This window comes from Colias croceus, chromosome 11 (genome assembly GCF_905220415.1).
Source record: "Colias croceus chromosome 11, ilColCroc2.1".
Taxonomy (NCBI): domain Eukaryota; kingdom Metazoa; phylum Arthropoda; class Insecta; order Lepidoptera; family Pieridae; genus Colias; species Colias croceus.
In genome coordinates this window covers 3,007,067-3,025,271 of record NC_059547.1, presented here as the reverse complement: position 1 = coordinate 3,025,271, position 18,205 = coordinate 3,007,067, and the positions used below count along the sequence as shown (strand labels likewise).

At 33.1% G+C, this 18,205-nt stretch overlaps 1 protein-coding gene across 3 annotated transcripts in view; it reads right to left on the bottom strand.

Annotated features, from left to right (window-relative positions):
* The window catches only part of LOC123695315 (sodium-independent sulfate anion transporter), a 30,955-nt gene that overhangs the window by 2,323 nt on the left and 10,427 nt on the right, over positions 1-18,205 (bottom strand). For 2 of the 3 annotated variants that reach the window (XM_045641125.1, XM_045641126.1), the window contains exons 2-8: positions 9,161-9,243; positions 5,109-5,211; positions 3,597-4,119; positions 3,329-3,509; positions 3,228-3,245; positions 2,707-3,036; positions 2,330-2,470 (exon numbers count right to left, since the gene is read on the bottom strand). In XM_045641125.1, coding sequence (XP_045497081.1) covers positions 2,330-2,470; positions 2,707-3,036; positions 3,228-3,245; positions 3,329-3,509; positions 3,597-4,119; positions 5,109-5,211; positions 9,161-9,242 — 1,378 coding nt within the window. In that variant the 5' untranslated portion in view covers position 9,243. The remainder of the gene's footprint in view (positions 1-2,329; positions 2,471-2,706; positions 3,037-3,227; positions 3,246-3,328; positions 3,510-3,596; positions 4,120-5,108; positions 5,212-9,160; positions 9,244-18,205) is intronic. The other variant, XM_045641128.1, reaches the window with a different exon arrangement.

Sequence of the window (18,205 nt, the reverse complement as noted above, 5' to 3'; positions counted from 1 at the left end):
CAAGTTATGCGCTTACCAACACATTTTGGGATTCATTCAAACTCAAACTCAAACATTCATTTATTCAATTAGACTACTATTTAGTAGCACTTTCGAATCGTCATTACATAATTATTTTTAACATTTTTATAAGATTAAAGAAATATCACTTCGAGAATCGCCAAAGCAAGGGCAACCTTCGCGCAGCTACGACCCATATGGCAATCGGAGAAGCTAACGCGTGGAGTGAAATTTAAAATATTTCGCTCCAACGTAAAGAGTGTCCTTTTATATGGGAGTGAAACGTGGAGGGTGACCAAAGACATCACGCATAGACTTCAGGTTTTCGTCAACCGATGCCTCCGCCAAATACTGCGAATCCACTGGCCAGACAAGATATCCAACGACAATCTATTGGAACGCTGCCATGAAACTCCTATATCCCGTCAAATCTTACGTCGAAAATGGACTTGGATCGGCCACACCCTCAGAAGGAATACCTCACATATACCTAGGCAAGCCCTGGAATGGACTCCGCAAGGAAAAAGGAAGCGTGGCCGTCCTAGGCAATCCTGGCGACGATCGGTGGCGGCGGAGGCTAGGGCGATTGGGTTGACGTGGCAGGAGGTGAAGAGCGTAGCCCAAGACAGAACGCGATGGCGGCGCACTGTGGACGCCCTCTGCCCCACATAGGGGCCACAGGACATTAAGTCAAGTAAGTCAAAGAAATATCTAAATACATATTTACATGCGTAAGAATTATGATTCAAAGAATAGGTATAAAACTATGATATATAAAAGAGCTAGATACGTTACCCGCTCTCTATTTTGGCAAGAAAAAACTCAGGTAAGTGCCCGAGTTTCACTCAGTCACGCACCATTCAGCGTCGTGGCTGGACGTTCTTTTTGTATTTTAATCGGCAGTTGTTATTACGAAGTACATGAGTGAGACATGTATTATGTCTCGTGCGTGAGAGTGAAAGAGAGAACAACTGTATTGGTGATAATGCGTTAGTAAGTAGGTATGTATTAATTACGCTGTTTTTTAGTGCAATGATGTTGGCGTATGCCGCGTCTACTGGTATAATAGGTCATTGGTATAAAACATTAAAAATAACGATAATACAGAGTTGAGTAATGAGTAGGTGTACTGGGGGGTTAGACAAGTGGCTTTCGTTTAGCGTAACGTTTGATAGAATAGATTATGAATGTATGAGATTGACATAAGCTGTAGATAAATGTATCGACAGCTTACGTCAATCTCATACATTCATAATCTATTCTATCAAACGTTACGCTAAAAGAAAGCCACTTGTCTAGGGGGGCTGTTCTTTCTTTTAAAAGGATCTAAGCTACTTGAGTACTAACTCTAAGCTTACGGCTTTCTGCAAAGCCTCAAGACGCATCATTAAAAGTTTTCTCATTGTTATCCTTACAATGCCTTCTAAGCTCGAAATAATGTCTTTGATCCATGTTTATTCAGCTAAATAAAAATAATTCTACGCGAAATTTCTTTTTCTCCATAAATTCAACTATTGAATGCAAAATAGCCACTTGAAGTGTGTATAGAGATAAGAAAATGAGCGCGACTGCAATCAATTTTCCTCAATAGTTCACGGGAAATAATTGAAAAAATAGAGGTAACTTTCAACTATTTACTAAATGTTGAAAGTACTAAACACTCATGTTACATGTAGTTTCTACGGTTTTTTCCCTCATGGAAAACCGCAACTTATTGTTACGGAAAATTATGGGCACATTGTGTGTTGATGTGAGATGCATAACTTTAGATGCATGATGAAAGATGACGTTGATAAAACATATTATAGTTCCATTTACGTTTATAAAAGAACGGAAATGATCAAAAGTATACTCTACTTATCCTTATATGCTAAAGACATCATTACAATCTCATGAAAAACATTTTCAAAGGAAATTAACGTCAGCGTCTGTGTTCTCTCTAAATATTTAATATCACTACATAGTATGAAACAAAGTCGCTTTCTCTGTCGCTATGTCCCTTTGTATAACTGCGTAACGGATTTTGATGCGGTTTTTTTAATAGATAGTGATTCAAGAGGAAGGTTTTAAAATATAATTTATTAGGTTTTAAACAAAGCGAGCGAAGCCGCGGGCGGTAAGCTAGTTGTTCATAAAATACAGTTCGTGGCAGGAATATAAAATATCACAAAATAGGTACTATAAAACGATAAAATATGTATTACAAAGGCGAGAATACTTGTTATACATATTTTATCAGGACCTATTGTTCTGCAACATTTTCATGGGAATTAGGCTATTGTTACTGACATTAATTAATAATAATCTATAGAATAGTATTATGACTTACTTTTGGCTCGCCACATTGGCTTGACGACATCATATTCTACCATAAACAAGATAGCAGAGATGATGACAGCAGCCAATGCCGCCTTTGGAATGAATTCGAAGTACTGCGTGAAGAACTGCAAGGCGAAGATCACCATCAGACCTGAAAATATAAAGATAATCGTTAAGTACCGTAATGCAGTCTTCGTGAATCTTTGTTTTTGGAGCAGAAGAAATTTAATGTAACATATAAACGGGTATACTTTTATTTTTGTATAGAAATAATATTGAAACGTACTGTTTAATCTAATACTTAAAGATCCTTCGCTTTTAGAAATTTAATAATAAGTGACAAAGGGCTACAACTTAATGTGTGTTTATTGAGTAATTTAAACTTACCAGTGTAAAGTCCGTTGAACGTAGTCTTCACTCCCGATCCGTTGGAAACTACAGAACGTGCAAGCGACCCTCCTCCGGGATACGCCTGCATGAACGAGTTGCCGACATTCATCAGTCCAAGAGCGATCATCTCCTGAGTCGCATCAATCGTTTTCCCGCCAGAAAACGCCTTGCAAATCGCAATGTCTTCAAGCAGCACTATCAAAGGGATCACCAGTAAACCCGATCCCATTTCCGAGACCATATCGACGAAATCTACCGTGGTGTTATCTGATTTCACGTAGCTGAATGGTGGTACCATCGGCGTTGGGACTCCAGAGGGTATGGCACCTATAAGAACATTAACATTAGTCGAGCGAAATAATAAAATAACAGTGACATAATGCAATGTGATGACAGGAAAATAATGAAGAATATCAGCGTGCATGGTTGATCGACTCCTACAGATGGAAAAATAACGATGCAGATCAAAATAATACAGATATTGATGTGATGAAGAGTTCGTTTGTTACATTACTAACCGCCCGGTACACCTTCACCTGGCGAACGCATTGAAAAACAAAAGACAATGTTATTACTTTATTCATACGAATTCGGAAGAGAAGTAGTAAATCTTACGTACCCATAAGTCGGAAAGGTGAGCCACCCTTTGCAGTAACGAACCAGAAGCCGAGGACTCCAGTGAGGACCACTACTATGGCGTTACGGCAGGTTCCGAGTAACCACATACATTTAGTCAACACTTTCTGCCGAGTGCTGGGTCCATCTGAAGACTTCTCTCCAAGTTTAATCATACCAATTTTCTGAAAATTACAAAGTATTTATAGCGTACGGACGTTGATGGAGAAGCATTGAAAGTACTTAATATCCGAAATGATATTCCAACTTACCCTCATAGACAGTAGAAGTGCAATGCAACTGAATCCAAGAATTGGATCCCATAAGGACGCACTGTGAATATTCTTGAATACTGATATCCATTGTTGCAAGAACGTCGTACCCTTCACGTTTATAGCGAACAAGTCTTTAACTTGCGACGTGGCAATCATCAATGCAACTGCAGATGTAAATCCAGAAGACACAGGGCCTGATACGAAATTGATCAGGAATCCAAGTCCAAGCACTCCCATCAGTAGTTCAATCAGTCCAGTGAGGAAATTCAGTAGGATTGCTTTTTCTATGACGCCTCCAGCGACTTGCCATGTTAGAAGAGAGGCGATAGCGGTGGGTCCGGCGGGAACAGCTCGGCATCCGCCCAAGAAGATGTAGATAAAGCAACCCAAGAATGAACCGTATAGACCATATTGTGGAGGCAAGCCAGCGATGTTCGAGTAGGCAAGAGACTGCGGGATTACTGTCAAACCCACTGTGATACCAGCTATGAGATCGCCTATCGCTTTTTCCAAATTGTACCTGAAATAAGGACATTTATTTTGTAATACCATTGATAAATTCGTTACATGCGGCTATATTGGTCAACCGTGAAATTGAGACACTTAAATACGAGTTGTAAACATAACCTATCAAACTACGATATTAATCATAACTCTGTCTGTTAACCGATATATTTTGTGCTTTCGATACGCTTAAATACTGGAAACCAATTTCCTTTAATTAATTTCTACACCAGATTAACTTTCGATTAAGATTAAAAGATAACGGTATACAAGGTTTAACGACATAAAGGTTTGACTTATTTTATTCTCAAGATATTAAAAAGGTATTCTATAAATTATAAAAAAAGAGGATCACCAATTGAGTGAAAAGTATGAGTGAGATCGCCTATCGCTTTTTCCAAATTGTACCTGAAATAAGGACATTTATTTTGTAATACCATTGATAAATTCGTTACATGCGGCTATATTGGTCAACCGTGAAATTGAGACACTTAAATACGAGTTGTAAACATAACCTATCAAACTACGATATTAATCATAACTCTGTCTGTTAACCGATATATTTTGTGCTTTCGATACGCTTAAATACTGGAAACCAATTTCCTTTAATTAATTTCTACACCAGATTAACTTTCGATTAAGATTAAAAGATAACGGTATACAAGGTTTAACGACATAAAGGTTTGACTTATTTTATTCTCAAGATATTAAAAAGGTATTCTATAAATTATAAAAAAAGAGGATCACCAATTGAGTGAAAAGTATTAAGCATATCGCAATTAAGTATATCGCAAGAATATAGTGTAACATTAAAATTCACAACTTACTAATGAAACAGAATACCTAAATAACATAACGAATGTACATATTATATCAAAACAAGTCACGGAAGCTAATCAAATTAGGAGCGTAATGGGCGCAGATCACGCAGTACCAATCTGAATACTTCAGGATAATTAGCTAATATGCCGTGAATGGAAATTGATCTATTTTCCGGGTACTTACTGAGGTAACCAGGCGGTGATCGGTATTCTCTTGTGGAGCGTCTTGCGGTTGAGCCGTCGCTTTATGTGTGACCGCCAACCTTCACCCGCTCCGCTGTCTGACACTGAAAAATATTGATGATTAGTGATAGGAATGTTGGCAAACTAATAAACAATACATGTTCACAATTTTTGTTGTACCAACTCGTGTGACATTTTTGGCTACAACAGGCTATGGCTGAAAAACAGCGGTGAAAGCACTGGCCTTTTAGTCATTGTTTTCACCATATGCTGAGTCCATAGCCTTTTCGTAGTAAACTGTTATTTTTCTTAAGTATTTTTTTGTTTATGTGTTTGATCTTTACTGCGAATAAATTCTTATTCTATTCTATTCTATTCATTTTAGGACAAACACAAAGATTCGAATCGCTGAATTTGATGAATTTTCTCGAAAGACCAATTAATGTAAGCTTACAGTTCGGTGAGCCACGTTACAGAAAATATACATAATACATATACATATAATATGTTTGAGCGTCTATTTAATATTTGCGGATAAAAAAATGTTTGTTCATTTCTCTACAAAGGTTTGAATAATTGACTTCAAATAAGGGAAATATTTATGTTGTTTTATTCATATTGCGTTTAACATAATATCGATAAACACAAAAAGTATGAGGGCCACTTTAATTTTATTAATAGATCGAAGGGTCACCGAAAATTACATGTCAATAAGTCATGCATGCATGTACCTAAGGTTTCAAGAGATAAACAACGTTACATAACTCGTTTATTATAAACGTAACGTTGAAAAATTCTAGAAAGTACGAGAAATAAGGAGTAATTCTCTCAATCGTCACACGTTCAAGCGTAATATATTCTATTTGTAGTGATTTAAATCGGCAAATGAAGATGGAAATGTAGTTCAGAATTACTTGTGGTACGGACCGGACGTAGGAGTTCTTGAGAACTTTTCCAATAACGTGGATTATTGCTGTCTCGATAAATGGGCTTCGACGCTTTTCTAAACGTGTCATTCAATATCGCGTAATACATTTTCGTTTCATCCTTTATGAGACGTTTCCTATCCACTTACTGCGTCTGGTTCCGCCGGCGGCTTTGCACACACAAGTTTTTTTCTTTACTTTCCACCCTTTATTTACCTCTCCTAAAGTTTGCTTTCGCAAAGAAAAACATATGTAGGTATTCTTCTTTAGGGTTTATCTGTATGCTAAAATTCATCAAAGTTTGTGCAGAACAGAGTCGCAAAAAGAATCAACATCCAACTTTTAAAGATCAGTTTTCATTATTTCGGCTTCCTTTGACTGTTCTAGTTCCTAGAATAATGTTTATTAATTCCAGAAATTACTAACCAGAAATTGGATACTGTGCTTTGATTATATTCATAACTCTATATGACTTTAACTATTAAAGTCTCATCTTGCAATATTAATTATTATGTTAGCAAATTTGCGCATCCCGTCTGGGATGCACAGATAAGCTTTTGCTTAGTTGACGGTTTCATTTTATTAATACTGGACAATGTATACTTTTTTTTAGATAAACGGAAATAAAGTCATATGTCTCATGTCTCATGTCTGAAGGTCCTACAGTCTGAGTTGGCATTCAAAATCTAGTTTATTTTGAACTAGTTTATGTTTTTTTTTCCTTTTGTATTTCATCGATTTAAAAGGTCTATAGCATTTAAAATAGCACTAAATTATTTGGTCAATAATAGTAAAATTTAATTTCATTAATGTTTTTCAAAATCATATAGAAATAAGGTTTAATTAGAAACGTTAAATAAAAATAGAATGCAACTCCACCCAATGTATTCAAAACACGGAAATAAACAACAGTTATAACAAACATTTTTAGGAGTCATCAAAATGTACGTACGTCTGAATTTTTAATTGTTAAGCCGTAAACCATCTAAATATAGAAATCCCGTTATTCTTCTAGGAATAATTAAACAATGAACATTTTAGCGTAAATGTCAAGTAAATACAAATACACAGAAAGGTGTATAATTAACACCTACCTAATTATCTTTTAATCCTGTTTCTCTTACTAATTAAATATTTATGAGTCAGCAATTAACTTTGAAAGGATTTGAAAGGTAAATATTTTAGAATTTAGGCGCATGTCATTTATCTTTCGTCCCCTTTTGTGTACTCGAGTAAATAAATGTTACAATGGATTAGTATTCTGTATAAATTATCAAAAGTAATCATTTATTAGCTATAGTGGATCAGAAGACAACTATGAATAAGTCGCATTTACCAGTTTAAGACATTTAAATCTTATGTGCACACATTGTATAACTTCTCTTAAAAAAATTAAAAAGAACCTTAGGCATATATCTAATGTATCCCTAAGTTTCAAATGCCACTGAAATCAAATAAACTTGACTTTCACAAGTAGATAAACAAATAAAACAACGGTAATCTAAAAGAGTGCTCCCAATGAATCACGAATTACAATTCGAATCGCAAGAACATGTATAAGGTATGCAAAATCATCCCGACCTCTACTACCTTCACAGGTTTTATTATGCTGTAAACTGAAGTCTAATCTAACTGGATTTCAACAATTTATGTATCCCAAACACGGGTAATAAAATGCGAGATTTTGGCGAGAAGTAAATAAATATTTTTAACCGTAAACCGTAATTGTCAGACAGTATGGAAATAGAATAATCTATAGGTATTAATAATTATAAAGCTGAAGAGTTTGTTTGTTTGAAGGCGCTAATCTCAGGAACTACTGGTCCGATTTGAAAAATTCTTTCGGTGTTGGATAGCTCATTTATCGAGGAAGGCTATAGGCTATATTATATCATCACGCTACGACCAACAGGAGAGGAGCCACGGGGGTGAAACCGCGCGGACCAGCTAGTATATTATATCCTTTCATTTTTTGTCGCCTAGCGAGTATGTTGCAAAGAAAAGTTTAAGAGTATTTTTATTTTATAAAAAGACTTATTTGACTATTTTAGCAACCTCCAGAAGTGACAAATCACTACTCATCTACTTTTAATATTTCATTTAAAATAAAAAGTACGCCAAAAGGGTTAGATAGGTCATAAGTGGAACGGATGCTTGCAAAAAATAGACAAATTCCCAGATGTCATCTTACATAATATTTGTTTAATAATATTATATACGCTTTATGAAATTGCCGTAATCCGATATCACAACAACATCATAATGGGGCGCAGAAGGCGTGAGATATAAGCCAATTTAGAGGCCAATCAAGATCCAATTAATTTCTCGATAAACTACGATTATCCTCACCTCTCTTCAAGATGAGAAAAATACCGATTTTCTTATTTATCGCTTACATAAACGATGAAGTTTCTTTTAATAATATACGCGAAAAGATTTATTTTAGGAGTTTGTTTATCGTTTAAAAATCTAAACAAATTAAATTAGTACAACAACGCAATTGTAACTGTAAGTAGATAGAATTTGAAAAACTCAATTATAAAGCTAGTAAAACAGTTAGAAATTTTACATATACTTTTCACGTACCTAGCTTTGCATGCATATGAACATCAATTCAAAAGTTTCAAAAGCTAGTAATCTATACATATAATAAATCTGTAGAAGGGTCAATTCTGTACATTGAAAATATTGAAAAAATAAATACCAGGGGGTGTTACTGGATCGATACCAAACCCAAATATGTGATTAAAAAAATTTTTGTCTGTCTGTCTGTCTGTCTGTCTGTATGTGAAGGCATCACGTGAAAACTAACGGTTCGATTTCGATGAAACTTGGTATAATTATACCTTATTATCCTGGGCGTAAAATAGGATACTTTTTATCCTGGAAAAATACGTAGAAAAAATTAATTTTAATTTTTCAGTTTTATCCATAGACGTTGTTCTGTAGAACCGTGAACACACGTTGCGTATTATTATAGACCTAGCCGTTTTTTGGTCCAATAGATATTTATAAGATGTCATGGTCAGAGTTGTCAAAATGGAGAAATAAACCATCCACGCGAAGACCGACACCCGCGCGGACGGAGTCGCGGGCGGAAGCTAGTGTATAAAATAATAAAACTTACGTATATAATCATTGCTGGCATGCTTATCGTCGGGGGGTGGTAGCGATCCAGACGACGCGTTGTGTTTCCGCCGAGGTATCATTCTGAAAAACAAATTACGTCTATAATTTGTATAAACAAAGAGCGTGTATGTCGAGTACACGTGTCAAAAGTGAAACTTCTTTGGCATGATTCAAAGATACCAAAATCGTCGCTTTACTCCATGACATGACGGTATTGCCATGACGCGACCTTCAAAATTTTACGCAGAAGTATCACTTCAATAATAATTAATCTATTTTAAAAACACGATGTAATTAATGTATTGTCACCGACCATTGATAAGTGTTCAAAGTTTTAATTGAATCTGTCCGTTTAAAAGGGGTCAAAATCGAGTCAGGAGTTGGTTTCATACAAACATATTACCTATATGTTTAAACAATTAATAACACGTAAAAGCATTTTTGTAAATGACTTCATTTACTTAATATTGATAAAAATGAACCGGTTTTGCTACTATCAATACGTGCGAAATTAAATTAACAATTAATTATTTAATTAAATTACGTTATCTGCATAATGAACTTTTACTTTTGTGTAATCATGTATTTTGATATGATTAATGAGGAAATGTGTAGGTAATAATATTATTTCATTAGCGCTATTTTTCTGAAAAGGTTCATAAATCATAGCTCTTAACTTTTCTATTTAATAATTAGTTATATCAATAATAAGATTTTATAATTTGTAATAATAATTAGTAATAGTTCTGTTCATGAATGAAAAAGTGACGACGTTCTCCATAACATTATCATGTAATTGTATTAGTATGTCATTATTTATTACTAGTGGTCCGCCCCGGCTTCGCCCGTGGTACATATTTCGCAATAAAAAGTAGCCTGTGTCCTTTCTCGGGTATCAAAATATCTCTATACCAAATTTCATGCAAATTGGTTCAGTAGTTTAGGCGTGATTGAGTAACAGACAGACAGACAGAGTTACTTTCGCATTTATAATAATAGTATGGATAGTTTAATTTGCGTTATATTGTATTGTATTTTGTAACCGTCTAATTTCAATTATATTATTAGCATAATTACAGAGCGATAAACCTATTTTATAATGAATATGGAGATAATCAGGTCAATAATAATGAGTAATACAAAAAAAATACTTTATCAGTAACTACAAGCTCGTATCACCATTCATATGAATATTTTAGTTATTATTATGACAGGACGCAAATATTCGTAAATGTATTTGAAATTATAAACTGTATGTATTTCACTAGGTACATAGTATAAAGCAAAGTCGCTATTTCCGTCCCTATGTCCCTTTGTATGCTATGGTTTTTTTTGATAGATAGAGTGATTCAAGAGGAAGGTTTTAGTATATAATTTATTAGGTTTTAGACAAATCGGGCGAAGCCGCGGGCGGTAAGCTAGTTTAGAATATAAATTAGCGTTGGCGATATCTAAGTGAATGTATCTGTCTAATAATCCTCTTTTAGGGAAGTAGGTACTAAAATTAGGAAGAAAGGACAAAGAATTTCGCAAAAATAATCTATGTTTGGTAAGAACATATTGCTTATCATTTAGATTTTAGTTATTCGTGGTTATACCAAAAGCAAATTAAATAGTGATACATGTAAAAAGAACGAAGAAACGAAGATAAATCGATGCATTTTGAAAAGTTTTAGAGATATCGTATAGTCTACGATATCCCTAAAAAAATACGACGTAGACTATAGTAAAAAATATTGAAGTATACATAGAAATATGTATGGTACAAAAGTACTAAAAAGCGTTTATCGTTATAAATATAAATATTATCACTTGTGGTCAATGTTATTTACATAACGGAAGATGGGAGATATGCATCTCACGATTCGTCATGCCCATGCTAAATGCTGCTTATAAATCACGAATATTATGTAATACACAGTAGATAACTAGATACATTTCAAGTAAGAATAATTGTTAAGTACAATCAATACTGGAAAAATTTACGGATAAGTAATTACTAATTTTTTCTTCTATTTATTATGCTCAAAATAACGAAAAAACTTAGAAAAATAACTCACTGAGTCAAACCATACTACCTACATATTGTAATGTGTGAAATACGTTTAAAGTTGTGATTTTTTTAAGCTATTGCATAGCTTCTATCGCGGGCCTTGAGCGCGGGGACCGAATCGAGAAATTCCGTAACGAAAAACCTCACGCTTTTCGTTTTTTCTATTTACAAAACAAACATTAAAAATGGTAGTGTAGTAGTTGTATATAGTATCATGTATATAATATTAATAGCAATTATTTTGATAAACGTTATTAATTTGAAATCACAAAAAGACTTAAATCATACACTTTATAATATTACCTCTGTACAATATTACATAATAACTACGCATTATTGAGAGCTATTTTGCTAACCGTACACTTGTTTGTCAATCATTTCACATAGGGCTGATATTTGTACTTGTAGGTATTCCGTATTAAACATCCGTAATCCGTACGTACTAAGTACTATTATAATGTACTGGCTACATGGTAATGTGCTAACAGTTTAAATAAATATAAATGATTGTGTTTACTCTATTTTGTTTGTAATGAAGACTTGTGAAACATACGGTAGTAAAATGTTTTTTTTTAATACACCTGTAGGTATATTTTGTAATTTTTTGTAGGTAAATTATTAATAAACGATTTCAATTCTTTTTCAATAAACAGCTGAACGCGTTTTTTGGTTTAGATGGGTGCCTCATTGAAAACGATTATTAAATATGTAACATATAAAAACTTAAGATTACTGTTATAACTCAAACTCAATTGCGAACATAATTATTTATAGTGCAATTAGCACATGCTAAGTTTTGTGTCATCTTAGGTTATATTGTTTAGGTACGTGTAAGTACTTAACGAGTGGAAAATATAAGATGTGAAGTAGTTGTAATTGTTTAATTATCTACTAATTACCTACTTCCTTAGTGGTGTGTGATATTGTTTTAATAAGACGCAAACAATGTTTGCAACTTAAAACTTATAGGAAGGTAAGTCCTAGATTAGTTTCGAAACTATTAGCAAATACTTATTTATTCAATAAAGATTTTAGTAATTATAAATGACTAGCTGTTCCCCGCGGTTTCACCCGCATTGCTCCGCTCCTGTTGATTTTAGCGTGGTGATATATAACCTATAGCCTTCCTCGATAAATGGGCTAACACCGAAAGAATTTTTTAAATCGGACCAGTAGTTTCTGAGATTAGCGCATTCAAACAAACAAATAAACAAATTCTTCAGCTTTATAATATAAGTATAGATTGAAATAAATAATATACTGCAGGGAGAGAAGAAAATATTATGTATATCTATATTCTATAGCGTAACGAGGGAATCTCGACGATTCAAGTTCAGTCATTTGGTTGGCCAAGACATTCCCAAAGGGAATTAAGAAGATTGTTTTTATTACTAGCTGTCAAAATAAACTTTATCTGTTTTGATGTGCTGAAGCTTTCGTTATTTGCGTTATAAATTAAACGTAATACTATACTAGTGTTATAGGTTCTTTCTTTTGTCTAGCCGTTTCTTTTAAAGAACGAAGAAATTTGTATAATTTTTCTTTTGTATTGCAATACATATAATATATTGTATTCTCATATTATTTATTCAGTTCCCGCTTTCTTACTAAACAGCAATAAATATCAAGGTAGATTGGGACACCATATAAATAAATTAGCTGCTGAACTGAAGGGAGGGGGCACTGTGAGATTTTTCGCCTGAAGAGAAATAGCATGCCCGATCTTGCGATAAAATTCGCAGACAAATGATGAGCTTTGCGTCACTGGATGCAAATCTCAGTGTATAAACATATTTACGGATGAAAATCAGAGACCATATTAGATTATTGTTTACATAAACAGATGGCGAAGTTGCAGTATAGAAAAAAAAAGACGGGTTGCACTCCGGGAGTGCCGGCAGAAGTGAAAACTTTGTTTGATATTTTGGAATGGTATCCGTCTTACGCATGGAATATATGGGCTAAAAAAAAAACATCCGTCTTACGCTTTTTCGATCAGGCCACGTGTCCTGACGCGAGTTTAAAATTTTATACCCAACGCCGCTAAAGAAGTTTTCACTTCAAAAAGTTCCCGCTACAAGGATAATGAACTCGTTTATAAAGGTTCATAGTTTTTAATTTCAATAGGTACATAAGTAATAATAGTATCAATTGAAATAAACATTTACGCAGATGGCGATCACGTGTAGGAAAAATAAATATCGAAGCGTTTAAATTAGCATTAACCGAGCTATCATAAACATATAAGAATGTTGATTGAAAGCTAACAATTTATTTTTGGCTATAGATTTATTAAGGAAATATTTTGTCGTGACCATTTTTTTAAACAATACTATTTCAACTTATTTAAAAGTAACAAATAACACTTACCAATTATGGTAGAAATACTGTATGGAAAACAGGTACCTAAGTACTTTAATGGCTATGATTATAATTTATTAAGTACAATTATTATTTTTGTCTGAAAACGATGCAGATGATACAAAGTAGAAAACTATTTAAATATTTTAACGTTTAACTGTTTCAGTGTAGGTTGCTCAAATGCAAACATGCGAAGAGATTTGAATTTAGAATTTAGAACACTTTTTTTTTATTTTGACTCAAGATATTATGAAACAAATCCTGTGTTGTAATAACACAAATTGACAAGAGATACTCTTTAATAATGATACAATAAGAATTGGACACAGAGTACATATTTTAATTAAATTTTATAAGAACGAGTTTCGTAAGTACGCAAATAGGTTTGATGTTTGCAATACTGATTGCAACTGTGTTTAAATTGATTATTAAATTTTATACAGAGCAATTCCAACATTTTAATTCGTTTATTGGTCGAACTCTCAATTCTATTAGTGTTCTCTGTGTAACTTAACACACGTACAAATAGGACGGCATGCAATAAATTATTAAAATATCCATCATTTTTATATTACAGAGAGACGAATTTATGTATAAAAGATTAAATTGTAAAGCGAACACGTGCAAGGTCAGAGAAAAAAAATGTTTGTTCGTAACACATGTTATCGTTCTAATAGCTAGCTAGGACGTTTTTGTACAATCTGGAGCTGTGACAGCGGAATTCCCGACACGTCACTTTGAATAGCACAGACTACACAAAAAAAAAACACAAAGCATATAGGGTCTGAGCTCTTCAGGTAAAGGACCTAAACCACCCGCTGGCAGCTAATAAAAAAAAGTTTCTTTGCCTCGGTACTACAAAACAAAACTTTTTGTCTATGCCAGGTGGAAGTATTAGTCATATCCAGTCACTTTTATTTTATAAAAAATATAATGGGTATTCACCAGGGAATTACGTAATAAAATATCTGTGGTTTTGTTATTTTCCTTATGCTCGGTTTAATTTAAGATAAATTTGACTTTAAGTAGGTAGTGTTGTTGCCTTTGGCGTGTCGAATTTCATTGGACACGCATAAATGATATATACAATTACGATGCCTAATAATTTTAAATTTAACACCAGTGAAGGATGCATTGACATAGGAGTTAGGACATAATAATATGTACCCTTATCTTTGTTTGGATTAAGTTAATGTATTTTTGCTCAATTCATTTGTATTACTTATCTGTTTTTCTAAAACTTACCTAACGGGTGTTCATCATTCATGAATAATTAAAATAGTCTGTAGATATTTAGAAGTAATCTCTACACCGACTAATTAGGTATATTCATAATATTTATTGTTGAAACCTTTGAAGTTATTATAACCTGTGAATGATAATATTAAACCAATACCAATTATAAAAACAACAACAAAAACTTTCAGATCCATTACCAATATTATGACTAAGTTCTTGATTAACTTCTTTGACCCATCTCAAGTTATCTATACCAATTAAAATAAATATTTTCATAATCTTTAATTGATGAATTTGCATGGATCCTTGGTAGAGCTGCTTTAATTTTATAAAAATTTAAAATACATTTTATTGAATAGGTAGGTACTGCACTTCATTATTAGAGTATTGGTTGGTGTATCAAAACCATACGAAATTCCATAAAACTATTAAATTTTACTTTTTCAGTTTTAGAAAAAGTAAAAGAAGACCTTATTTCCTTACATAATTTGCCAAATTGCAAACAAATTCCTTCTATATGTACCAGTGATATGTACAAATAATTTCCGCCATTTTTTAAAATATCTACCTACTTATACAATCAAAACAAGACCGATAATTTTTTGCATTGCCTTTATTTTCTTTATTACACTTCTCTTTTTATTACACTATTTGATTTATGAACTCTAAAGCAATAATCACAGCTAATATTTTTTTATGACACACTATTGTATTAAATTCACATGTTTGGATAACACAATTCGCTGAGTTATGTCACATAACTGATACTTAACTGTATTTGTACAAATTTCATCACGTTTGTTTTTTCAATACATATTATTGAGAAATTCTTTTGAAAACGGGACGATTAACACCTTTTTCAATGGAAAGTAATTTATTTTTGTCGATGTAAACACTACCTAAAACACACCTAAAATATCTGCTTAAAATGTCAAGGTATTTTTTAAATTGATGAACTATGTCGAGACAAGGCTGAAAATAATTTTGAGCTACAATTATTATCCTTTAATATGTATATATATATATATATATATATCTATTGTAATTAAATATCTTTGTTTGTCTGATAATTTTCGTCCATTAGAGACGACAAAGGATTGGCGGCTCCCTAAATCCTCAAAAGGGATAAACCCTTTTGTCAATTGTTTAATTAAAATTTAAAACAATAATGGAACCTTATGAGATTAAATATTTACCTCAAAAGTCGAAACATCGGCTTTATTTAGGATGGGAAAAAGAAAAGTCCCGCGAAGCAGGAAGGTCTTAAATATATATTAATGTCAAAAGCATTAAATATTTTATCAATTACATTTTGACTAAATTTGGAAATGACCAATAAATTCGAACAAGAAACAATAAAAAAGAAGAACCTTTGTTTTTTAGAAGTCGGTAAAAATAAGTCAGTATAATTAAAACTTTGTAGTACCTAGATTGTGTAAAATAATGCGTAATAAGTTTCAATATAGCCGTCTATATTCACAACAATTGTTTAAACGCTTAGAAATTTACTTTTTATTTAGAAACTTCATTACACAGAATGAGTGGGAATTTTACCTACATAGGCATATCTTCAAAAGGATTCCTAGAGAAAGCGTTCAATATATATAATGTTTGCAAAAGGAAAGAAAGTTTGTCTCATCGTATAAACAATTTTTTTAACAACTTTTTCGCTCGGTTTTTGCAGCTAAAATCGGCTACACACGTACCTGCCGCGGGGGCAATATTGAAACAATCTCGTTCGGAGCAATTTCAGGCGTTCTCTAAATACCCCTGCTTGTCTATACACATCACAATAATTAAGCCAATTATACCCATAATCTCAATATTGCCCCTGCGGGAAGACTGCAAAAACAATATTCTTGTTTACAATCTTCCAGATTCATAATAAGCGTAATATCAGTCCACTTTTTGTATTATATTGTTCTGCTAAAAACCTTCATTGCAAGAACTTTATTTTATAGAAATGCGCGACTTTGAAGGACAGAGTATGTTTTATTACAAAGATAAAAGTTGAAGAGGATAAAATAAGGATGAAAGCTGCACGGGAAATGACAGGCTATTACGAGAAGTCTGCGACAAAGTAGCGAGCGGAAATCTAATTGATATTATATTATCTTAACTCTCTTGATAATTTATATTGCATTTTGTATAAAATGTTGGTTATATTTAAATAGTTATAAAAAAACAAAAACATTCGCTTCTAAGAATATTTTCATCAATAGGTTTGAAAGTGATCTTAATTGACTTGTTGACATAGACTAGTAAAAATAAGACCTAACGATCGATATAAATGTACGTTACAGGAAGAACATCATAACAAGACATTTTTTTACAATGTGACTCGCATGGCGCACCTCACACACGCAATTGTATTTCATAATACAAATTTTCTTACAATTCAATGTATCTACCGAATGCACCTCACCTTAAATGGAAATGTGTGGAAGTTCAATTAATTCCTTTATATTTCTTATGTAGATGTGATCTAGAAGATTCCGTAGCACGCTGTGCATCAATGATACGTATCAATTTGACTTGATAATCGCATTATATAAATGTTGTTGTATAATAGAACGATATTGCAACTTATGTCAACATAAAGTAGCCCCTAGACGGTAATGCAAGCATGAGATGCATTTACGTGAATGGCCATGCTGCGTGCGTGGCCAAAAAAGTTTAATTATTCTGATATCCAAGATACAGGCAATAGCCTAGTTTGGATCTCATTGTAATCTGTAAACTCATCCTACTGTTATGATCACATTTTCAATGAAATGATAAAATGTTTTTTATTACTAAAGATTTTTATTATTATTTATACTTTTGTATACAGTTCGCGTCCTACCTGATTGTAGTGCTTGAAACACTAAGTTTTGGCATGGCATGCACCGATCTATACAATCATGCGTGCATGTAAGGCATACTTGCAGAATAGAAAATAGAAGGGCACACCAATCGGCTACTAGTAAGGAGTATGCATGTCATTCAATTATTTAATGTAATGTACCTACATTCATACCTGACACCACGTAATACATGTCATGCTGCATTACCGTCTAGGTACGACTTTATCTTAGAAAAGTGTACTGTGGAGGCTCTATTTGCTTGGTTCTCTGGAATCCAATTGTTTTAATGTCAGTTCATTTGCCTTTGCTGTTGCTTTGCTGATATGTGGATGAAACTTGGTAAATATTTGAGACAGTTATACAGTTAGTGCTAATACGTTCAACATGTTATATTGTGCACATTAGAATGCGAAATATGCTAATAGTCACAACAAATATGATTCATCTTTCATCTCATGTTTAAAAGCAAGCATTGATAATGTTTGTTAATTTTGCATATAGGTTAATGTTGCGATATTAATAATAAGAGATACAATCAATAAAT